Below are 17,920 nucleotides of genomic sequence, written 5' to 3' on the forward strand. Positions count from 1 at the left end.
AGATGATGCACAAATAGAGACACACAAATGTTTTATTTCTGATCTTTTAAGCTTATATATTGTTCCTGAATAAAGAAGCTGTGTTGTCACACGCTTGGAGTGTATCCTGAATAATCCGCTGCCAACATTCCCCTATACCAATTGTTTTTCTACTCCTTTTACTCTACAGATTTTAATGACAATGTGGCCATAATAAAACAAAATCTTCCATTATTACAACAGGATAAAAAACTGGCGTCTGTGTTGGGTGAAGGAGTTAGATTTGTAGCTAGGAAATCAATGACATTAGCTAATAAATTTTCTCCCAGTACATTTAAAATAAACATACATGGTTGGATTTACAACTCTGCTATAAATGCGGCCTACCTAGATGTAACGCCTGCAAATTTGTCATGAAATCATGAGCTCTTTCTCCAATGCCTTCAGCCAAAAAATATAATATATTCACATTTTTGAATTGTAACACCAAGTTTGTAGTTTATGTTTTAACCTGTGACAGCTGCAAGCTACAATATGTTGGCTCAATCTGTCGTTGATTCAAATCCAGACTGGCTGAACATATTGCGGGTTCTATACCTACTAGGGGGAGATATAAAATAAAAAATCCCTTTCAGGTGTCTCAAGACACTTTTTGGAAATGCAGCTAGGGGATACATCAGCATTGTCAGCTTGTATTATTGAATGTGTAAAAAAAAACGTATCGGGGAGGAGACAGAGTAGCGTTATTGCGGGCCCGGGAAATTTATTGGATAGCAGTACTTAACACAAGTTTCCCAGCAGGTTTGAATTATAAGACAGACCACCTATATTATTATTAGTCTATATGAATTAAACTGACAGATCTGCAAAAAAACATGTTATTTTTTTTTTTTAAATGTAATTTTTTTCTCTGCATCTGTGTATGAAAAATGTGACTAGATAATATTGGGAATTTTGTGAAAAGTCAAACTATTGATTCAATTTGTACTTATACTCTTTCTTTTTCAGTGAGGGAGATGAGAATTATTGTGAATATACACACCTGTTCAAAGCAGTTAAAACTGGTTGGAATCACTGACTGGTAACCAACTTACGATTTTACTTAAAAAAATGCTTTGTCCCAATTAATTTGCACAGCACTGTATATATCTTTTTTGTTGCTGTATAATATATATATATGTTTTATTTGTATGTGATTTTATACAGACACATGTGTTTGTGATAATTATGTTCATTGTAGTCTCATTGTGATTGGGTATACCTCCTTCCTTTTTGTATAAAATTTGTCTGTGTATAGTTTGTTACTTGCTATAACTAAAGACCCTGTGTGGTCTGAAACAGCGTAAGCAAGATGTTTTTATGAAATTACAATAAAAGATACATTTTTTTTATTGTCATAGCCTAATTTTCCTCTATCAAAAGACGCCATTTTGCTGGTGACTGGACTTCCTCTTTTTTGTATATGGTTTATTCACCTGGGAGTCAGCTCAGGATCTCCATGTCTGTGCACCGCACCCTGCCAACTCCGGAGTGACCTCATTTGGATGAATGAGCTGGAATACCTTTTTTTTCTGTTTCTTATACTTGAGTATACACTGTAGCACCATTTCCTATCTCAGCCCTGCCAAATGGGTCAAAGGAGCCTCTGATTCTGTCCATTTAACTTTTTAAGGATCCTTTAGAGGTCTTAATTTAAATTACTGTGGAAAACGTATCTGATGAAATGTATTATTCATTGGTTTTGTGCACAATTTTTAATAATAAATAAATAGCAAGAAAATATTAGTGCTGTTAAATTTGTATATAATGTTCATAAATTACATTAAAGGAGTTGTCTGTCTAAAACAATTTATCACCTATATGGATTTGTGATAAGTAGTTGATTGGTAGGGGTCTTACCACTGGGACCCTCAAAAAACATCAGAATGGGGGATTTTATCCCCTTTAGAATAGTGGGGGAAGAGAGCATACTTAGCTACTGCTCCAACTAGAATGGAGCTGTGGTCAGACATCCAACCTGCTGCTTCTTTTCGTAACTGGGATAAAAGTTCCCCATTCTGACGATCGGTGAGGGTCCCAGTGGTCGAATAACCACCGGGTAACAATTTCACAAATGCACTGTAGATAGTGTAGCAGTTTAACTCACTCAGAAGTACACAGAAGTACAAAACAGGAACACTGTCTTTTTAAATCTTCAGTTGGTTTATTATATGGTGACATAAACCAACAAGAAGGGGAAAGGAAAATACAGTTCTTCAGGCACAAACAGGAAAACAACAAAGAAAATAAAACTTCTGTACACAGTCCACACATTTGCTGGGAGCTGCCCGCTCTGGAGCAACACAGGTTCAGTCTTTCATCCTCAGGATACAAACCACTGGATATCCTCTTTCCAGACCTGCTGAACCAAGACTGCATCTGGAGCACAGCTATTTAAGCCCCAGACCACACCCTGGGGTGAAGATAAGGTGGACATCCTCCCACCCACTCTATGGATGTCCACATTAAAGCCAGTCCATTATATAAATTAGCTTAACCCCTCTCAACACTTAGTGTGCTGGAGGATAAAACTCAGTGTTTTATATCACTGACGCCATTAAACCTAGTGACACATATCTCCCCTCCAGCACTTTACTTTGTCACAATAGGTTATCATTTATTTTTGCTGGACATGTCTTTTACATTTTATTTGCATATCTGATATTTTAAGTTCAAAAATAGTCATATTTATATATTTAAATAAAACAATCTTACCAACTGCAAGTCCTGGGTCACTATTCATCGTTTGGACAATCTCCATACCCTGGAACATGGAAACATTTAACAAACTGTAAGATGAACAGTGTTAGATATTTTCAAAACAGCTGTCATTCTCAGTTAATTCTAGATATTAGGAGGCCTTTTAGAATTTACTGAAACAATTTTACTTTTCAGCACATTTGTTATAAGGGCTTGTAGAAAATGATTACAAATAAGTTGAATGCACACAATGTAAAAAAGGTCTTGGAGACATTGTTGTATGTCATTTAAAGGGGACCGTTCATTATATGTTTTCATTTAAACGGAGTAACAGCTAGCTGAAGGGTAATTTTGAATCTTTATTACTGAGGGGCATAACTGAGCAACCCAGCAGAAAAAAATTCTTGTGAAAGGCCCTCTTTTAACCTGTCAGCTACTCCTTTGCAATATTCTACAGTCACTTTGTCAGTAAAGTAATGTGTCGTAATTTAAACAATTACTGACTGGAGTTATTTGGGGCTTAAAGATCAGATTTTTTTTAAAAGCATTTCTTTACACACATGCTGTTACTGCCTTCACCTTTTTATTTTTTCATTACTTTTTCAATATTCTAGGGACTAATGTCCCCCAGGTAGTGCATGGATGCTCTGTGTTAATAAGCGTGATTTTCCATTCTGGCACAAAGAGACCCCCTTAATTAAGTCCATAATGTTGTAGGACACTGCTTATATCCTGCAACCACCAAAGCAGATTTCAATAGGTCGATAGGTGTGTCGGACCCCCGCTGATCTCATGAGGAACTATCATGCAGATTTGTTATTGTAATACATTGCAGATTTTCAGGACATAAAGTGTTCTCTGTATCTGACTTGTGTGGATGAATGCTTAAAGGGAACTTGACAGCAGGATGTACTCCTAGATGGTTTTGGGTGCGCTTTATCAGCCTGTATTAGGACTCTTTCACAAATCCTGATATTTGTGGTACTGGAAAAAACAGTACTGGAGATAACCGTGTACGTGTGTTTAATACGTGTGGTAACTGCATGCCGCTCATGTTCCGCATCAGTATCACACGCATCAGCACCTGGAAATCAGCGGTACACCTGTGCTATTCCCCAGCGCTGGGTGTTGAAGACAGCTCACATAATTGTCCCATGCTCGCAATGTGATCAGCGCTATCAGGGGAGAATGTTGAGAGTTGAATTCAACTGATAACAACGAGAGCAGGTGGCGGCTAATGGGAGTATTCATCAACCACTGTCTGCGCTAGAAATAAATAAAAGATGTGGGTTACCCTTTATTTTTGATAACCGGCCAGGCAAAACTGACAGTTGCGGGCTGCAACCCTAGGCTGTCAGCTGTAGCAAGGCCGGTTATCAAGAACCGAGGGGTCCCCAAGTTGTATTTTTTAATTATCTCTCTCTCTCTTCCAGAGTTCTGTTTCTTTAAATTTCATACATTGGCGGATCCGTCAACAAAACGGATTCGGTGCATCCATTTTTTACATAGCGGAAACGGATCCATTTTTTCACACTTTGGCAGATTTCAAGTGACGTCAAAAGACTGAAGTGTGAAAGAGGCCTAAGGGTACCGTTGCACCTAGCGATGTACCAGCGATCCCGACTAGCGATGTGACGCGGTCAGGATCGCTGGTGCATCGCTAGGTGGTCGCTAGTGAGCTGCCACACAGGCAGATCTCACTAGCTATATCGCTGGGGTCGGGGATCGCTACTTACCTGTCAGACGCGGCGATCCTGCGTCCTCCCGCCCGGCTCCACGTGTCGTTCGTCGGCGCCACAGGAAGTGCCGCAGGAAGTGGCCGAAGAGGAATGGTCCAGGAGCTTCTCGCGCGATCAGCGATAACCAGCGGGGGAGCCGGTCGGAGGTAAGTATCACATGCAGCGAAATCGCTAGCAATATCGCTGCAACGTCACAAAATCGGTGAATTTACAGCGATATTGCTAGCGATATCGTAGTGTGTAACGGGGCTTAAGACTCTTATCTATTACTAATCCTATAGTTGTATTGTAAATAAAGACACAGAAAGAATAAAGTCATTTAACCCCTTATTGACTGAGACCATTTTGACATTAATGACCAAGACAATTTTACAATTCTGACCAGTGTCACTTTATGAGGTTATAACTCTGGATCGCCTCAACAGATCCCACTGATATTGAGACTGTGTTTTCATGACATATTATACATCATTATAATGGTAAAATTTCTTTGATATGACTCACGCTTATTTAGGAAAAAAAATGGAAATTTGGCAAAAATTTTGAATTTGCAATTTTCAAATGTTTAATTTTTGTGCCCTTAAAGCAGAGAGTTATGTCACACAAAAAAGTTCATACATGACATTTCCCATATGTCAACTTCACAATCGCACAATTTTGGAAACATATTTTTTTTTGTTAGGACATTATAAGGGTTAAAAGTTGACCAACGGTTTTTCATTTTTCCAGCAAAATTTACAAAACCTTCTTTTTTTAGGGACTACATCACATTTGAAGTGACTTTGATGGGTCAATATGGCAGAAAGTACCCAAACGTGACATCATTCTAAAAACTGCACCCTTCAAGGTGCTCAAAACCACATTCAAGAAGTTTATTATCCCTTCAAGTGCTTCACGAGAACAGAAGCTATGTGGAAGAAAAAAATTAGCAGGGAGCACCATTTGACTTTTTGAACGCAAAATTGTCTGGAATCGATAGTGGGCACCATGTTGTGTTTGGAGAGCCCCTTATGTGCCTAAATAGTGGAAACCCCCCTCAAGTTACCCCATTTTGGAAACCACACCTCTCTTGCTACTCCAGTTTGCATCGGGCGCTCGGGCATACACCAAATATCGCAGGTGCTCAATTGACATGCTCAAGTCCTTGCCTTGCCTGTTTCGTGGCTGTTAGACATCCCAAAAAAATGCAGTGATCTGCGATACTCAGTGCATTTCTGAACACCCAATGCAAACTTGAGTAGCAAGCACTTGTGCTCAACACTAGCCGTCATATCGTCATCATTTTGTTTACTTTTGAAAACCCCCAATTCTAACTCCAACCCTAACACAACCCTAACCCTAATACACCTCTAACCCTTACACAACCCTAACCCCAATTACAGTGATCAAAAGGAACCAATAGGAAAAATGTCCTACCTTAACTGTGTACTGGCAGGTAGATCTCGGCGGGCACATGTACACGTGCCCACCATTTTGTTCCAGGAAGATGATGTGGAGGGCTGGGGGATAACCTTCTGACTGAGCACTCCACCTGTTAGCCGCAGGCATTTTTAATCAAAGCAGGGCCACTACCCCTCCATAGAGTTATAGACTTCAGTCTAAACAGAGGATTTACATACAGTTGTGGCCAAAAGTATTGATACCCCTGCAATTCTGTCAGATAATACTCAGTTTCTTCCTGAAAATGATTGCAAACACAAATTCTTTGGTATTATTATCTTCATTTAATTTGTCTTAAATGAAAAAAACACAAAAGAGAATGGAGCAGAAAGCAAAACATTGATCATTTCACACAAAACTTCAAAAATGGGCCAAACAAAAGTATTGGTACCCTCAGCCTAATACTTGGTTGCACAACCTTTAGCCAAAATAACTGCGACTAACTGCTTCCGGTAACCATCAATGAGTTTCTTACAATGCTCTGCTGGAATTTTAGACCATTGTTCTTTGGTAAACTGCTCCAGGTCCCTGATATTTGAAGGGTGCCTTCGCCAAACTGCCATTTTTAGATCTCCCCACAGGTGTTCTATGGGATTCAGGTCTGGACTCATTGCTGGCCACCTTAGAAGTCTCCAGTGCTTTCTCTCAAACCATTTTCTAGTGCTTTTTGAGTGTGTTTTGGGTTATTGTCCTGCTGGAAGACCCATGACATCTGAGGGAGACCCAGCTTTCTCACACTGGGCCCTACATTATGCTGCAAAATTTGTTGGTAGTCTTCAGACTTCATAATGCCATGCACACGGTCAAGCAATCCAGTGCCAGAGGCAGCAAAGCAACCCCAAAACATCAGGGAACCTCTGCCATGTTTGACTGTAGGGACCGTGTTCTTTTCTTTGAATGCCTCTTTTTTTCTCCTGTAAACTCTATGTTGATGCCTTTGCCCAAAAAGCTCTACTTTTGTCTCATCTGACCAGAGAACATTCTTTCAAAACGTTTTAGGCTTTTTCAGGTAAGTTTTGGCAAACTCCAGCCTGGCTTTTTTATGTCTCGGGGTAAGAAGTGGGGTCTTCCTGGGTCTCCTACCTTACAGTCCCTTTTCATTCAGATGCCGGCAGATAGTACGGGTTGACACTGTTGTACCCTCAGACTGCAGGGCAGCTTGAACTTGTTTAGATGTTAGTCGAGGTTCTTTATCCAACATCCGCACAATCTTGCGTTGAAATCTCTTGTCAATTTTTCTTTTCCGTCCACATCTAGGGAGGTTAGCCACAGTGCCATGGGCTTTAAACTTCTTGATGACACTGCGCACGGTAGACACAGGAACATTCAGGTCTTTGGAGATGGACTTGTAGCCTTGAAATTGCTCATGCTTTCTCAAAATTTGGTTTCTCAAGTCCTCAGACAGTTCTTTGGTCTTCTTTCTTTTCTCCATGCTCAATGTGGTACACACAAGGAGAGAGGACAGAGGTTGAGTCAACTTTAATCCATGTCAACTGGCTGCAAGTGTGATTTAGTTATTGCCAGCACCTGTTAGGTGCCACAGGTAAGTTACAGGTGCTGTTAATTACACAAATTAGAGAAGAATCACATGATTTTTCTGACAGTGCCAATACTTTTATCCAACCTCTTTTTTATGTTTGGTGTGGAATTATATCCAATTTGGCTTTAGGACAATTCTTTTTGTGCTTTTTCATTTAAGACAAATTAAATGAAGATAATAATACAAACGAATTTGTGTTTGCAATCATTTTCAGGAAGAAACTGAGTATTATCTTACAGAATTGCAGGGGTGTCAATACTTTTGGCCACAACTGTAGGTACCCATTCAGATGAAGACTTCAGTCTAAGTGAGGTTTGGCATTAGATAGGGTCCTGGAAAATGAGAAATGCCTTACCGTGGCTTCCAGGTACACATAACGTGGCCATTTTATGCGCTAAACTTTCTCAATTTTTCATACTTCTAATGCAGTAATGCAATTCATTTTTCATGTTTACATGTTATGACACTACAGTGTGCTTCCTTTTTGTTAGATTGGATAGAGCAGGAGGGCCAGAGGATGGATAGGTGCTAGATTATATCAGAGGAGAGAGAAATAAATTATAAATCGGACCATTTTTTTTTGCGTGATTGCCGTTATTCGGTGAATAACAGTGATAACGTGACAGGGGACTGTAAAAACCAGCCCTGATCATGTTCTCCAGGGTCCTAGCTACCCCCAGTAGCCAAGACCGTGGAGATTTTCTGAGGCTGGGGGGCGTTATGCCCTTATTTCTTATCAGCGTTAAAAAGCGGCACTGAGGAAAAAGTGCCTTTAACTGCTGCTGTTAAAATACGTATCAACAGTCGTTAAGGGGTTAATCGAAATAAAAACAAAACACACGTTTGCTTTTTTATTTAAAAATAAACACAGTTAAACTCACTTAACGCCCTATTCCACTGAATCCCTCGTCTCCTGTAATGAAAATAAAATAAAAAAACAACTATATCCCTCACCTGTCCGTCGTTCTGTCCAAAACTGAAATCCATGTCTGGGGATAAACAGTTTTCAGCCTCGACAGTGCCAAGATATGACTGTCCAGACTGAGAACCACTGATGAATGAGCTGGTGTGAGTGCACCATCAGTGACCAGCGGTGACTTCATCAAGGTTACCTCTGATCACTGAGGCTTCATTCCCAGCCGGGTCCCTGAACTGCAGTTACCTCAGCATCATGAGTAAAAGTAAGTGAGTTCACCGCAGTTCAGCTCAGTAAGTTCATCACAGTTAACAGTGTCACCGGTACATGAGAAAACTGTCACCATACATACCGAAAACACATGTAAAAGAGCTCTTACAAAGCACCACAGCAGAAGTATGTAAAGCAGAAGTTTCAAAAAGATGGTGTTCAGGTATTGTGCCTACAGAGACATTATTAAACTCTGAGCATGTGCAGGAAGGAGGATTAGAAGTCCCTGTTCTCCTCCTCCGTGCATATGCTGAGATATCAAAGATGCTGCTGTGGGCACGATACTAGCACACTGTGGGATAGAGTGACGTGGTCTTGGACTAGTTTGCTTACATGAATACTGAAATCAAAATTAATTTTACCACAGAGCTTTGTGATGATACAAGCTGATAAAAGCGCTCACCCTACTTTCTACAGGATAGTCCTGCTGTCAGGTTCCCTTTAAGGGGTCCTGAATTGTACAAAATATGTACTATAACATATAATACAATATATTATATAATATACACCACACACACATTATGCACTCAACGAAACATACTCAAATCTGTGATATAGCACAATAACACTAAATACTGTACTGTGTAAGGCTGTATTCACATCTCACTTTCAGTTCATGCCAGAAAAGATGTCAATATACAAACTAAGGCCGGGGTCACACTGGCGAGGAATAAGGAGGAGTGAGAGGCGTTAAAAGCACGCATTACACACGGACAAATTATTTTCTATGGGTTTACTCCCAACAGCCGTATATTTCTCTGGCGTATTCTACGGTCCGTGCCAATCGCAGCATGCTGCGATTGTCAGCGTACTATGCCCGTAATACGCCAATGCAAGTCTATGGGTGCACAAAAAATACGGATTACACACGGACCACACATGTGACTTGCGAGAAATACGCACCCGGTGTCTTTTAGAAAAGCCGGCAATTCAGTGCGCTATACAGTAAACTCACACTGACAGGTTTAATAAAGAAAGAATAGATATATACACATAGAATACATATATATATATACATGGCATTGTGACAAACATATATATATATATTTATATTTCACAGAGTTCTTCATAGCAGAATAGCCACTAATTAAATTGCCGGCTTCTATTAAATCATTCCCCAACCCGACATGAAATGACACATGGTTTACATTCAGTAAAGCATTTCATTTCATGTTTTTTAATATGTCCTTGACTAATAATTAGATGCGGGTTTGTGTGCAAAATTTGGGAGATGTAGTTGTTATTTTAAGGGGTTAATTCGTTGTTAAAAAATGTGTGGGCTTCCCATTGCCCTATATTGGTGGCGAGTGGGTTAATCTAACAAAGGGTTAATGTCACCATTCGATTGTAAGGTGACATTAACCCTTAGTTAGATTAACCCATTCGCCACTGCTACAGGGCAATGGGAAGCCCACGCATTTTTTAACAACGAATTAACCCCTTAAAATAACAACTACAACTCCCAAATTTTGCACACAACCCCTCATCTAATTATTAGTCAGGGACATATAAAAAAACATGAAATGAAATGGTTTACTGAATGTAAACCATGTGTCATTTCATGTCGGGTTGGGGAATGATTTAATAGAAGCCGGCAATTTAATTAGCGGCTATTCTGCTATGAAGAACTCTGTGAAATATATATATATATATATATATATGTTTATCTCAATGACTTGTGTGTGTATATATATATATATATACAGTGGGGAAAAAAAGTATTTAGTCAGTCAGCAATAGTGCAAGTTCCACCACTTAAAAAGATGAGAGGCGTCTGTAATTTACATCATTGGTAGACCTCAACTATGGGAGACAAACTGAGAAAAAAAAATCCAGAAAATCACATTGTCTGTTTTTTTTTCATTTTATTTGCATATTATGGTGGAAAATAAGTATTTGGTCAGAAACAAAATTTCATCTCAATACTTTGTGATATATCCTTTGTTGGCCATGACAGAGGTCAAACGTTTTCTGTAAGTCTTCACAAGGTTGCCACACACTGTTTTTGGTATGTTGGCCCATTCCTCCATGCAGATCTCCTCTAGAGCAGTGATGTTTTTGGCTTTTCGCTTGGCAACACGGACTTTCAACTCCATCCAAAGGTTTTCTATAGGGTTGAGATCTGGAGACTGGCTAGGCCACTCCAGGACCTTGAAATGCTTCTTACGAAGCCACTCCTTCGTTGCCCTGGCGGTGTGCTTTGGATCATTGTCATGTTGAAAGACCCAGCCATGTTTCATCTTCAATGCCCTTGCTGATGGAAGGAGGTTTGCACTCAAAATCTCACGATACATGGCCCCATTCATTCTTTCATGTACCCGGATCAGTCGTCCTGGCCCCTTTGCAGAGAAACAGCCCCAAAGCATGATGTTTCCACCACCATGCTTTACAGTAGGTATGGTGTTTGATGGATGCAACTCAGTATTCTTTTTCCTCCAAACACAAGTTGTGTTTCTACCAAACAGTTCCAGTTTGGTTTCATCAGACCATAGGACATTCTCCCAAAACTCCTCTGGATCATCCAAATGCTCTCTAGCAAACTTCAGACTGGCCCGGACATGTACAGGCTTAAGCAGTGGGACACGTCTGGCACTGCAGGATCTGAGTCCATGGTGGCGTAGTGTGTTACTTATGGTAGGCCTTGTTACATTGGTCCCAGCTCTCTGCAGTTCATTCACTAGGTCCCCCCGCGTGGTTCTGGGATTTTTGCTCACCGTTCTTGTGATCATTCTGACCCCACGGGGTGGGATTTTGCGTGGAGCACCAGATCGAGGGAGATTATCAGTGGTCTTGTATGTCTTCCATTTTCTAATTATTGCTCCCACAGTTGATTTCTTCACTCCAAGCTGGTTGGCTATTGCAGATTCAGTCTTCCCAGCCTGGTGCAGGGCTACAATTTTGTTTCTGGTGTCCTTTGACAGCTCTTTGGTCTTCACCATAGTGGAGTTTGGAGTCAGACTGTTTGAGGGTGTGCACAGGTGTCTTTTTATACTGATAACAAGTTTAAACAGGTGCCATTACTACAGGTAATGAGTGGAGGAAAGAGGAGACTCTTAAAGAAGAAGTTACAGGTCTGTGAGAGCCAGAAATCTTGATTGCTTGTTTCTGACCAAATACTTATTTTCCACCATAATATGCAAATAAAATGAAAAAAAAACAGACAATGTGATTTTCTGGATTTTTTTTTCTCAGTTTGTCTCCCATAGTTGAGGTCTACCTATGATGTAAATTACAGATGCCTCTCATCTTTTTAAGTGGTGGAACTTGCACTATTGCTGACTGACTAAATACTTTTTTTCCCCACTGTATACACAGTATATATATCCAACAATGTAGACCAGCTCACTCCTGTGAACCACCTGGAACCTCAGCTGACCTGGTTAACTCCGTTGTGCCCGGATCTGGATGTAGGAGTCCATCCATACAAATGTGAACAACGACAGAACAAAGTCCAGCAATAACGTGAGCAATCCAGGATGCTGTTAAAAAAATTTTTCTTTTTATTCATAAATCCATTAAAATGCAATGGTCCAAGCAGTTCAAAACAGCAATAACGCAGGAAAGTCGTGCAGATAGGACTACGCGTTTCAGCGGTAGAACCCGCCTTCTTCACGGTCCAGAATCTGAAACGCGTAGTCCTATCTGCACGACTTTCCTGCGTTATTGCTGTTTTGAACTGCTTGGACCATTGCATTTTAATGGATTTATGAATAAAAAGAAAAAAATTTTTAACAGCATCCTGGATTGCTCACGTTATTGCTGGACTTTGCTTTGTCGTTGTTCATATACAGTATATATATATGCATTCTATGTGTCTATATCTATTATTTCGTTTCTGTTAGAAACCCTGTCATAGGGCTCCATTATATGTCCATTTTGCAAGGCAGCGAGAAAATCTCGCCATATGGATTGCATACGGATGCCATATGGATTACATACGGATGCTGACATGCGCAAAATACGTGACCGCACCTTGCTTACGGATTACATACGGAGCACTATTTAGGGGTCATTCATCCGTATTACGCCTGTAAACTACGGACCGTATTTTGCGTCGGTTAGTGTGACCCCGGCCTAAATGTGTCAATAGGGATAAATGAGGCAGGTGGAGAACAAATGAGTGTCTTTTGACCTGTATCTGACTGGCACAGTTTGTAATATCATAGTAGACGGGACTATTCCAGACAATATAGTCAAGTGTAAAAACCATATATTAAATAAACTTTGCTTACAATTGGATTTAATTGGTGACAGATGTCACTATATGGACTCCATTCAACTTATTTCCTGGTATGTATGTATTAAATTGAGGCTATAAGCATGATATCACCAGAGCTTTATGCCTGTCCTATGTAAATAACCCATAATACATACAGTTGTGCTCAAAAGTTTACATACCCCAGCAGAATTTTTGCTTTCTTTGCCTTTTTTCAGAGAATATGCATAACACCAAAACTTTTTCTCCATTCATGGATAGCGGTTGGGTGAAGCAATTTCTTGTCAAACTACTGTGTTTTCTCTTTTTAAATCATAATGACAACCCAAAACCTTCAAATGACCCTGATCAAAAGTTCACATACCCAGGTGATATTGGCCTGATAACATGCACAAATGGGTTTGAATGGCTACTAAAGGTAACATCCTCACATGTGACCTATTTGCTTGTAATCAGTGTGTTTGCATAAAAGCTAAGTGAGTTTCTGGGATTCAGACAGACTCTTGCATCTTTCATTCAGACACTGACGTTTCTGGATTGTGAGTCATGGGGAAAGCAAAATAATTGTCCACGGATCTACTAGAAAAGGTAGTTGAATTGTATAAAACAAGAAAGAGATACAAAAAGATATCCAAGGAATTGATAATGCCAGTCAGCAGCATTCAAACTGTGATGAAGTAAAGTATCTCGCCTATAATATGCAAAACAACACAGAGAAAAGCCTCAAAACTTTTGGAACAAGGTAATTTGGAGTAATGAGATTGAACTTTTTGGCCACAACCATAAACGTTACATTTGGAGAGAGGTCAACAAGGCCTATGATGAAAGGAACACCATGCCTACTGTAAAGCACGGAGGTGGATTGCTGATGTTTTGGGGATCCATACAGTGGATTTTTGTGGATATCGCCCGCGCTGCTGAACAAATAGAAAGCCGGACGTATTGATGAAAAGGAATGGTGGCTTTATTCAACGTGTTTCGAAGTCTATATATGACTTCTTCCACAGGAAATACAACATATATATGAAAAAAGAGAAATGGTTTGCCGTTTAAATAGGTTCAAAATTCAAAGTCTGGTGCCAAAGGAATCACCTGACAAACAATACCAGAGTTCATGACATAGACACATGGTATAACACATGACATGAGAATAATAAATTGCTGCAAACTTGTTAATATCACAAATACAAATTCATTGGATTATAACAATTTTTATTATATTACAGGTTCATTTCTGGAGCAGATAAAAAGAAAACCTCACCCAGTGGGGTCAAAATGATCACAAGAACTGTGAGCAAAAATCACAGAACCACACCTAGTGGATGACCTGCATAGAGCTGGGACCACTGTAACAAAGGCTACTATCAGTAACACACTACGCCATCAGGGACTTGTGCAGTGCCAGACGTGTCCCCTGCTTAAGCAAGTACATTTCCGGGCCCTTCTGAAGTTTGCTAGAGAGCATTTGGATTATCCAGAAGAGTATAGGGAGAATATCATATGGTTTGATGAAACCAAAGTAGAAGATGCATCCAAAGAACACCATACCTACTGTGAAGCATGGGGGTGGCAACATCATGCTGTTGGGCTGATTCTCTGCAAAAGGACCAGGACTGATGATCCGTGTACATGAAAGAATGAATGGGGCCATGTATCGCGAAATTTTGAGTGCAAACCTCCTTCCATCAGCAAGGACATTGAAGATGAAATATGGATGGGTATTTCAGCATGATAATGATCCCAAGGTCACCGCCAGGGCAAGAAGGAGTGGCTTCGTAAGAAGCATATGAAGATCCTGGAGTGGCCTAGCCAGTCTCCAGTTCTCAACCCCATAGAAAACCTTTGGAGGGATTTGAAAATTGATGTTGCCCAGCGACAGGCCCAAAACATCACTATTCTAGAGAATATCTGCATGGAGGAATGGGCCAACATACCACCAACAGTGTGCACCAGTTTTTTGAAGACATAAAGAAAACGTTTTCTACCATAATTTGAAAAATAAATCTTGCCAAATCAGACAAGATGGTTTTCTGGATTTGTTTTCTCATTTTGACCCTCAAAGTTGTTGTCTGCCTATGATGTCAATTACAGGCCTCTCTCATCTTTTTAAATGGGAGAACTTGCACAATTGGTGGCTGACTAAATACTTTTTTTCCTCACTTTATATCAATTGCTTATACACAGCTACCGTATGGCTGTAAGACTGTTAGGACTATGAGTATTGGGCCGGGATCACACATGCAAGGAATACGGCCGAGTATCGCATGTTAATACCCGGCACTGCCGCCGGCACTCGGGAGTGGAGCGTGCAGCTCCATGTATTGCTATGCGGCCGAACGCTCCTCTCCTGAGTGCCGGCAGCAGTGCTTAGTATTAACATGCGAGACTCAGCCAAATTCCTCGCATGTGTGATCCCGGCCTTACACTATATATTGTGGATCAATTTTTGTAATCCATTTGTCTGGATGCTTTTTAAGCGTTTTTAAAGATCCTTTTTGCTCTCTAAGGTCGGAGTCACACACAACGTATACAACGGATGTCTTTTCACAGACCAGAATCGCACAAATGTTTCATGAACAGTGCTCCGTATGTCATCCGTTGGCAATGCGAGGATGCGATTTTCTCGCATCTAAGCATTCGTGTGACATCCGTTTGGCATCAATACGGCAAGATTTTCTCGCCGACTTGTAAAATGGACATAGAACGGTTTTTAGGCATTTAAATCATCATCAAGATCCCTATTTATTGGCTATACAACAGGTGATAGCCTCCAATCTTTGCAGTAGAGTCCGTGTTTGGGTTGTGTTAGTTCTGCTTTGTGACAAACATGTCAGACAGGCTTACTTTTAACACCACTGAGCGGGTGCTTTACAATTGGGTTTTGTCCTGACGTTTTTTGGGAGCCATACCCAGTGATTGTGGATCTGAGTACGCGGAGACAAATTTGGGTCCATCAGCTTTTGAGGCGACGGCTCACTAAAGGCCATTTCCACCGTCTCTATGCATCTCTGCATAGCCATCCGGACAAGTTCTTTCAATATTGTTGGTTGAGCCTTGCCACCTTTGATATTTTGCTGGCGATTGTGCACCCTGGGATCACCTTTAAGGACATCAATACGCGCAAATGTATTTCTGCAGAGGAGCTGCTTATCCTTACATTACGGTATGTCTTAAACCTATATGTTGATGATGATGTTTTAAACAGCCTAGTTTATTTCATGCACTTATACCTTTAGTCATGTACATGTGTCGGGTGTCACCTGATTCTGACAGCTGACACCCGGCACTAAGTGCCAGGAGCGATCCCACACCGCTCCCGGCACTTTAACCCCCTAAATGCTGCAATCAAACATGATCACACCATTCCAGGAGCAGTCAGAGGGATGACAGCCCCTCTGCCTTTGAATCTGAAACCCTGCGGCGTGACACAGGTCCCGATCGATGCCATGGTGACCCGATGTCGTCATCCGGGTCACCAGAGCTAGGAACGTTGCTTGATCATGCGCAGTGCATGGTCAGTGCAGAGCTGACAGTTTGCATAGCATAGGGATGCTGCTGTATCCCCATGCCATACAAGCAATCAGCCTGCAAAAAATGGGACAAAGTAAAAAACATAGAAAGAAGTAATTTTTTTAAAATAATTGTAAAAATATAGAAAAAAATCCAAAAATAATAATTAAAAAATATTGAACCCATAAATAAATATTAGTATGAAAAAAATGAACAAAAAAATACATATTCGGTATTGCCACGTGCAGAACGGCCTGACCTATGAAACTGTCCCACTAGTTAACCCCTTTAGTAAACACCATAAAAAATAAACCACTATACAGCTCCATCAGAGGAAAAGTAAAAAAGTTATAACTCTCAGAATAAAGCTATGTGAAAATAATATTTTTTTTCTATAAAATAGATTTTATTGTGTAAAAGTGCTAAAGCATAAAGAAACTATATAAATGAGGTATCGCTGTGAGAGTACTGACCTGAAGAATAAAACTGTCTTATCAATTTTACCACACTCGGAATGACATAACCCCCCAAAAGAAAAAAATTCCTGAATTGCTGTTTTTTGTAAATTTAGCTTCCCAAATATCGGAATAGAAAGCAATAAAAGAAAGTCATGTGTCTGAAAATGGTACCAATAAAAACGTCAACTTGTCCAGCAAAAAACAAGACCACCCATGACTCTGTGGCCAAAATATGTAGAAATTATAGCTCTCAAAATATGGTGATGCAAAAAATATAGTTTTAGCAATAAAAAGCGTCTTTTCATGTGTGATAAGCAGTGAAACATAAAAACCTGCTATAAAGTGAAGTTGTTCTGTCCCCACATGAGGCGAATGGAGGTGTAGCTGATTGGGGCTGGGAGAGATTCCATTTCCTCAATGCAGAGCAGACAGGACCATTTTTGCTGTTTTGCTGTTCATGCGTCCGGAGAGATGATACACACCAGATATTGTGAAGTCCAGACTTGTTTATTGAAGATCTGGACATACAGCGTATGATTGGTAATGCAGTACTTCTCCAGAAATGCAGGTGGAAAAATTATAGCTTTCAAAATATGGCGATGCAAAAGTTTTGGTATGTAACAGAAGCCAAACATAAAAAAGGATATAAAGTCGCCTAATCACTTATACCGCATGAGGAACGGCATAAAAAATAAAAACAATTCTTCACATGTTGTGGATTTGTTAATTCTGCCTCCCAAAGATCGCAGTAAGGCTCGGGGCACTTTTATCCTGCGCTCTACATTGAGCGCATATACCGAGGTTTCCATGTAAATCTCTGAAATGCATGATTCAGACAGATCCGCCAGCATAAGATTCCCTATAATGAGGCAGTTGGAGGCACTGTGGATGCCATAGGATCTGTGATCCAGCAGTGTCCATCTTTCTAGGTGTGCAAAAAACGCAGTCCACCATAGTTTTGTGCACCTCTCAAAGGAAGGACAACGCTGAACAGAGGCCAGATGAAATCCAGAGTAACTCTGCTGGCTCACTATAGTGAGTGGATCTAATTTTCATGGCTCTAAGTTATATACTTCTGTGAAGCACCTGGGGTTTCAAGGCGCTCATCAAACA

The 17,920-nt window shown here is 40.3% G+C and overlaps 1 protein-coding gene across 1 annotated transcript in view; it reads right to left on the bottom strand.

Annotated features, from left to right (window-relative positions):
* The window catches only part of LOC141075888 (cartilage oligomeric matrix protein-like), a 579,419-nt gene that overhangs the window by 50,124 nt on the left and 511,375 nt on the right, over positions 1 to 17,920 (bottom strand). The window contains exon 15 of the mRNA XM_073563079.1: positions 2,734 to 2,782. Coding sequence (XP_073419180.1) covers positions 2,734 to 2,782 — 49 coding nt within the window. The remainder of the gene's footprint in view (positions 1 to 2,733; positions 2,783 to 17,920) is intronic.

This window comes from Dendrobates tinctorius, unplaced genomic scaffold (genome assembly GCF_039654945.1).
Source record: "Dendrobates tinctorius isolate UK_male_01 unplaced genomic scaffold, ASM3965494v1 ptg000377l, whole genome shotgun sequence".
NCBI classification, from domain to species: Eukaryota; Metazoa; Chordata; class Amphibia; order Anura; family Dendrobatidae; genus Dendrobates; species Dendrobates tinctorius.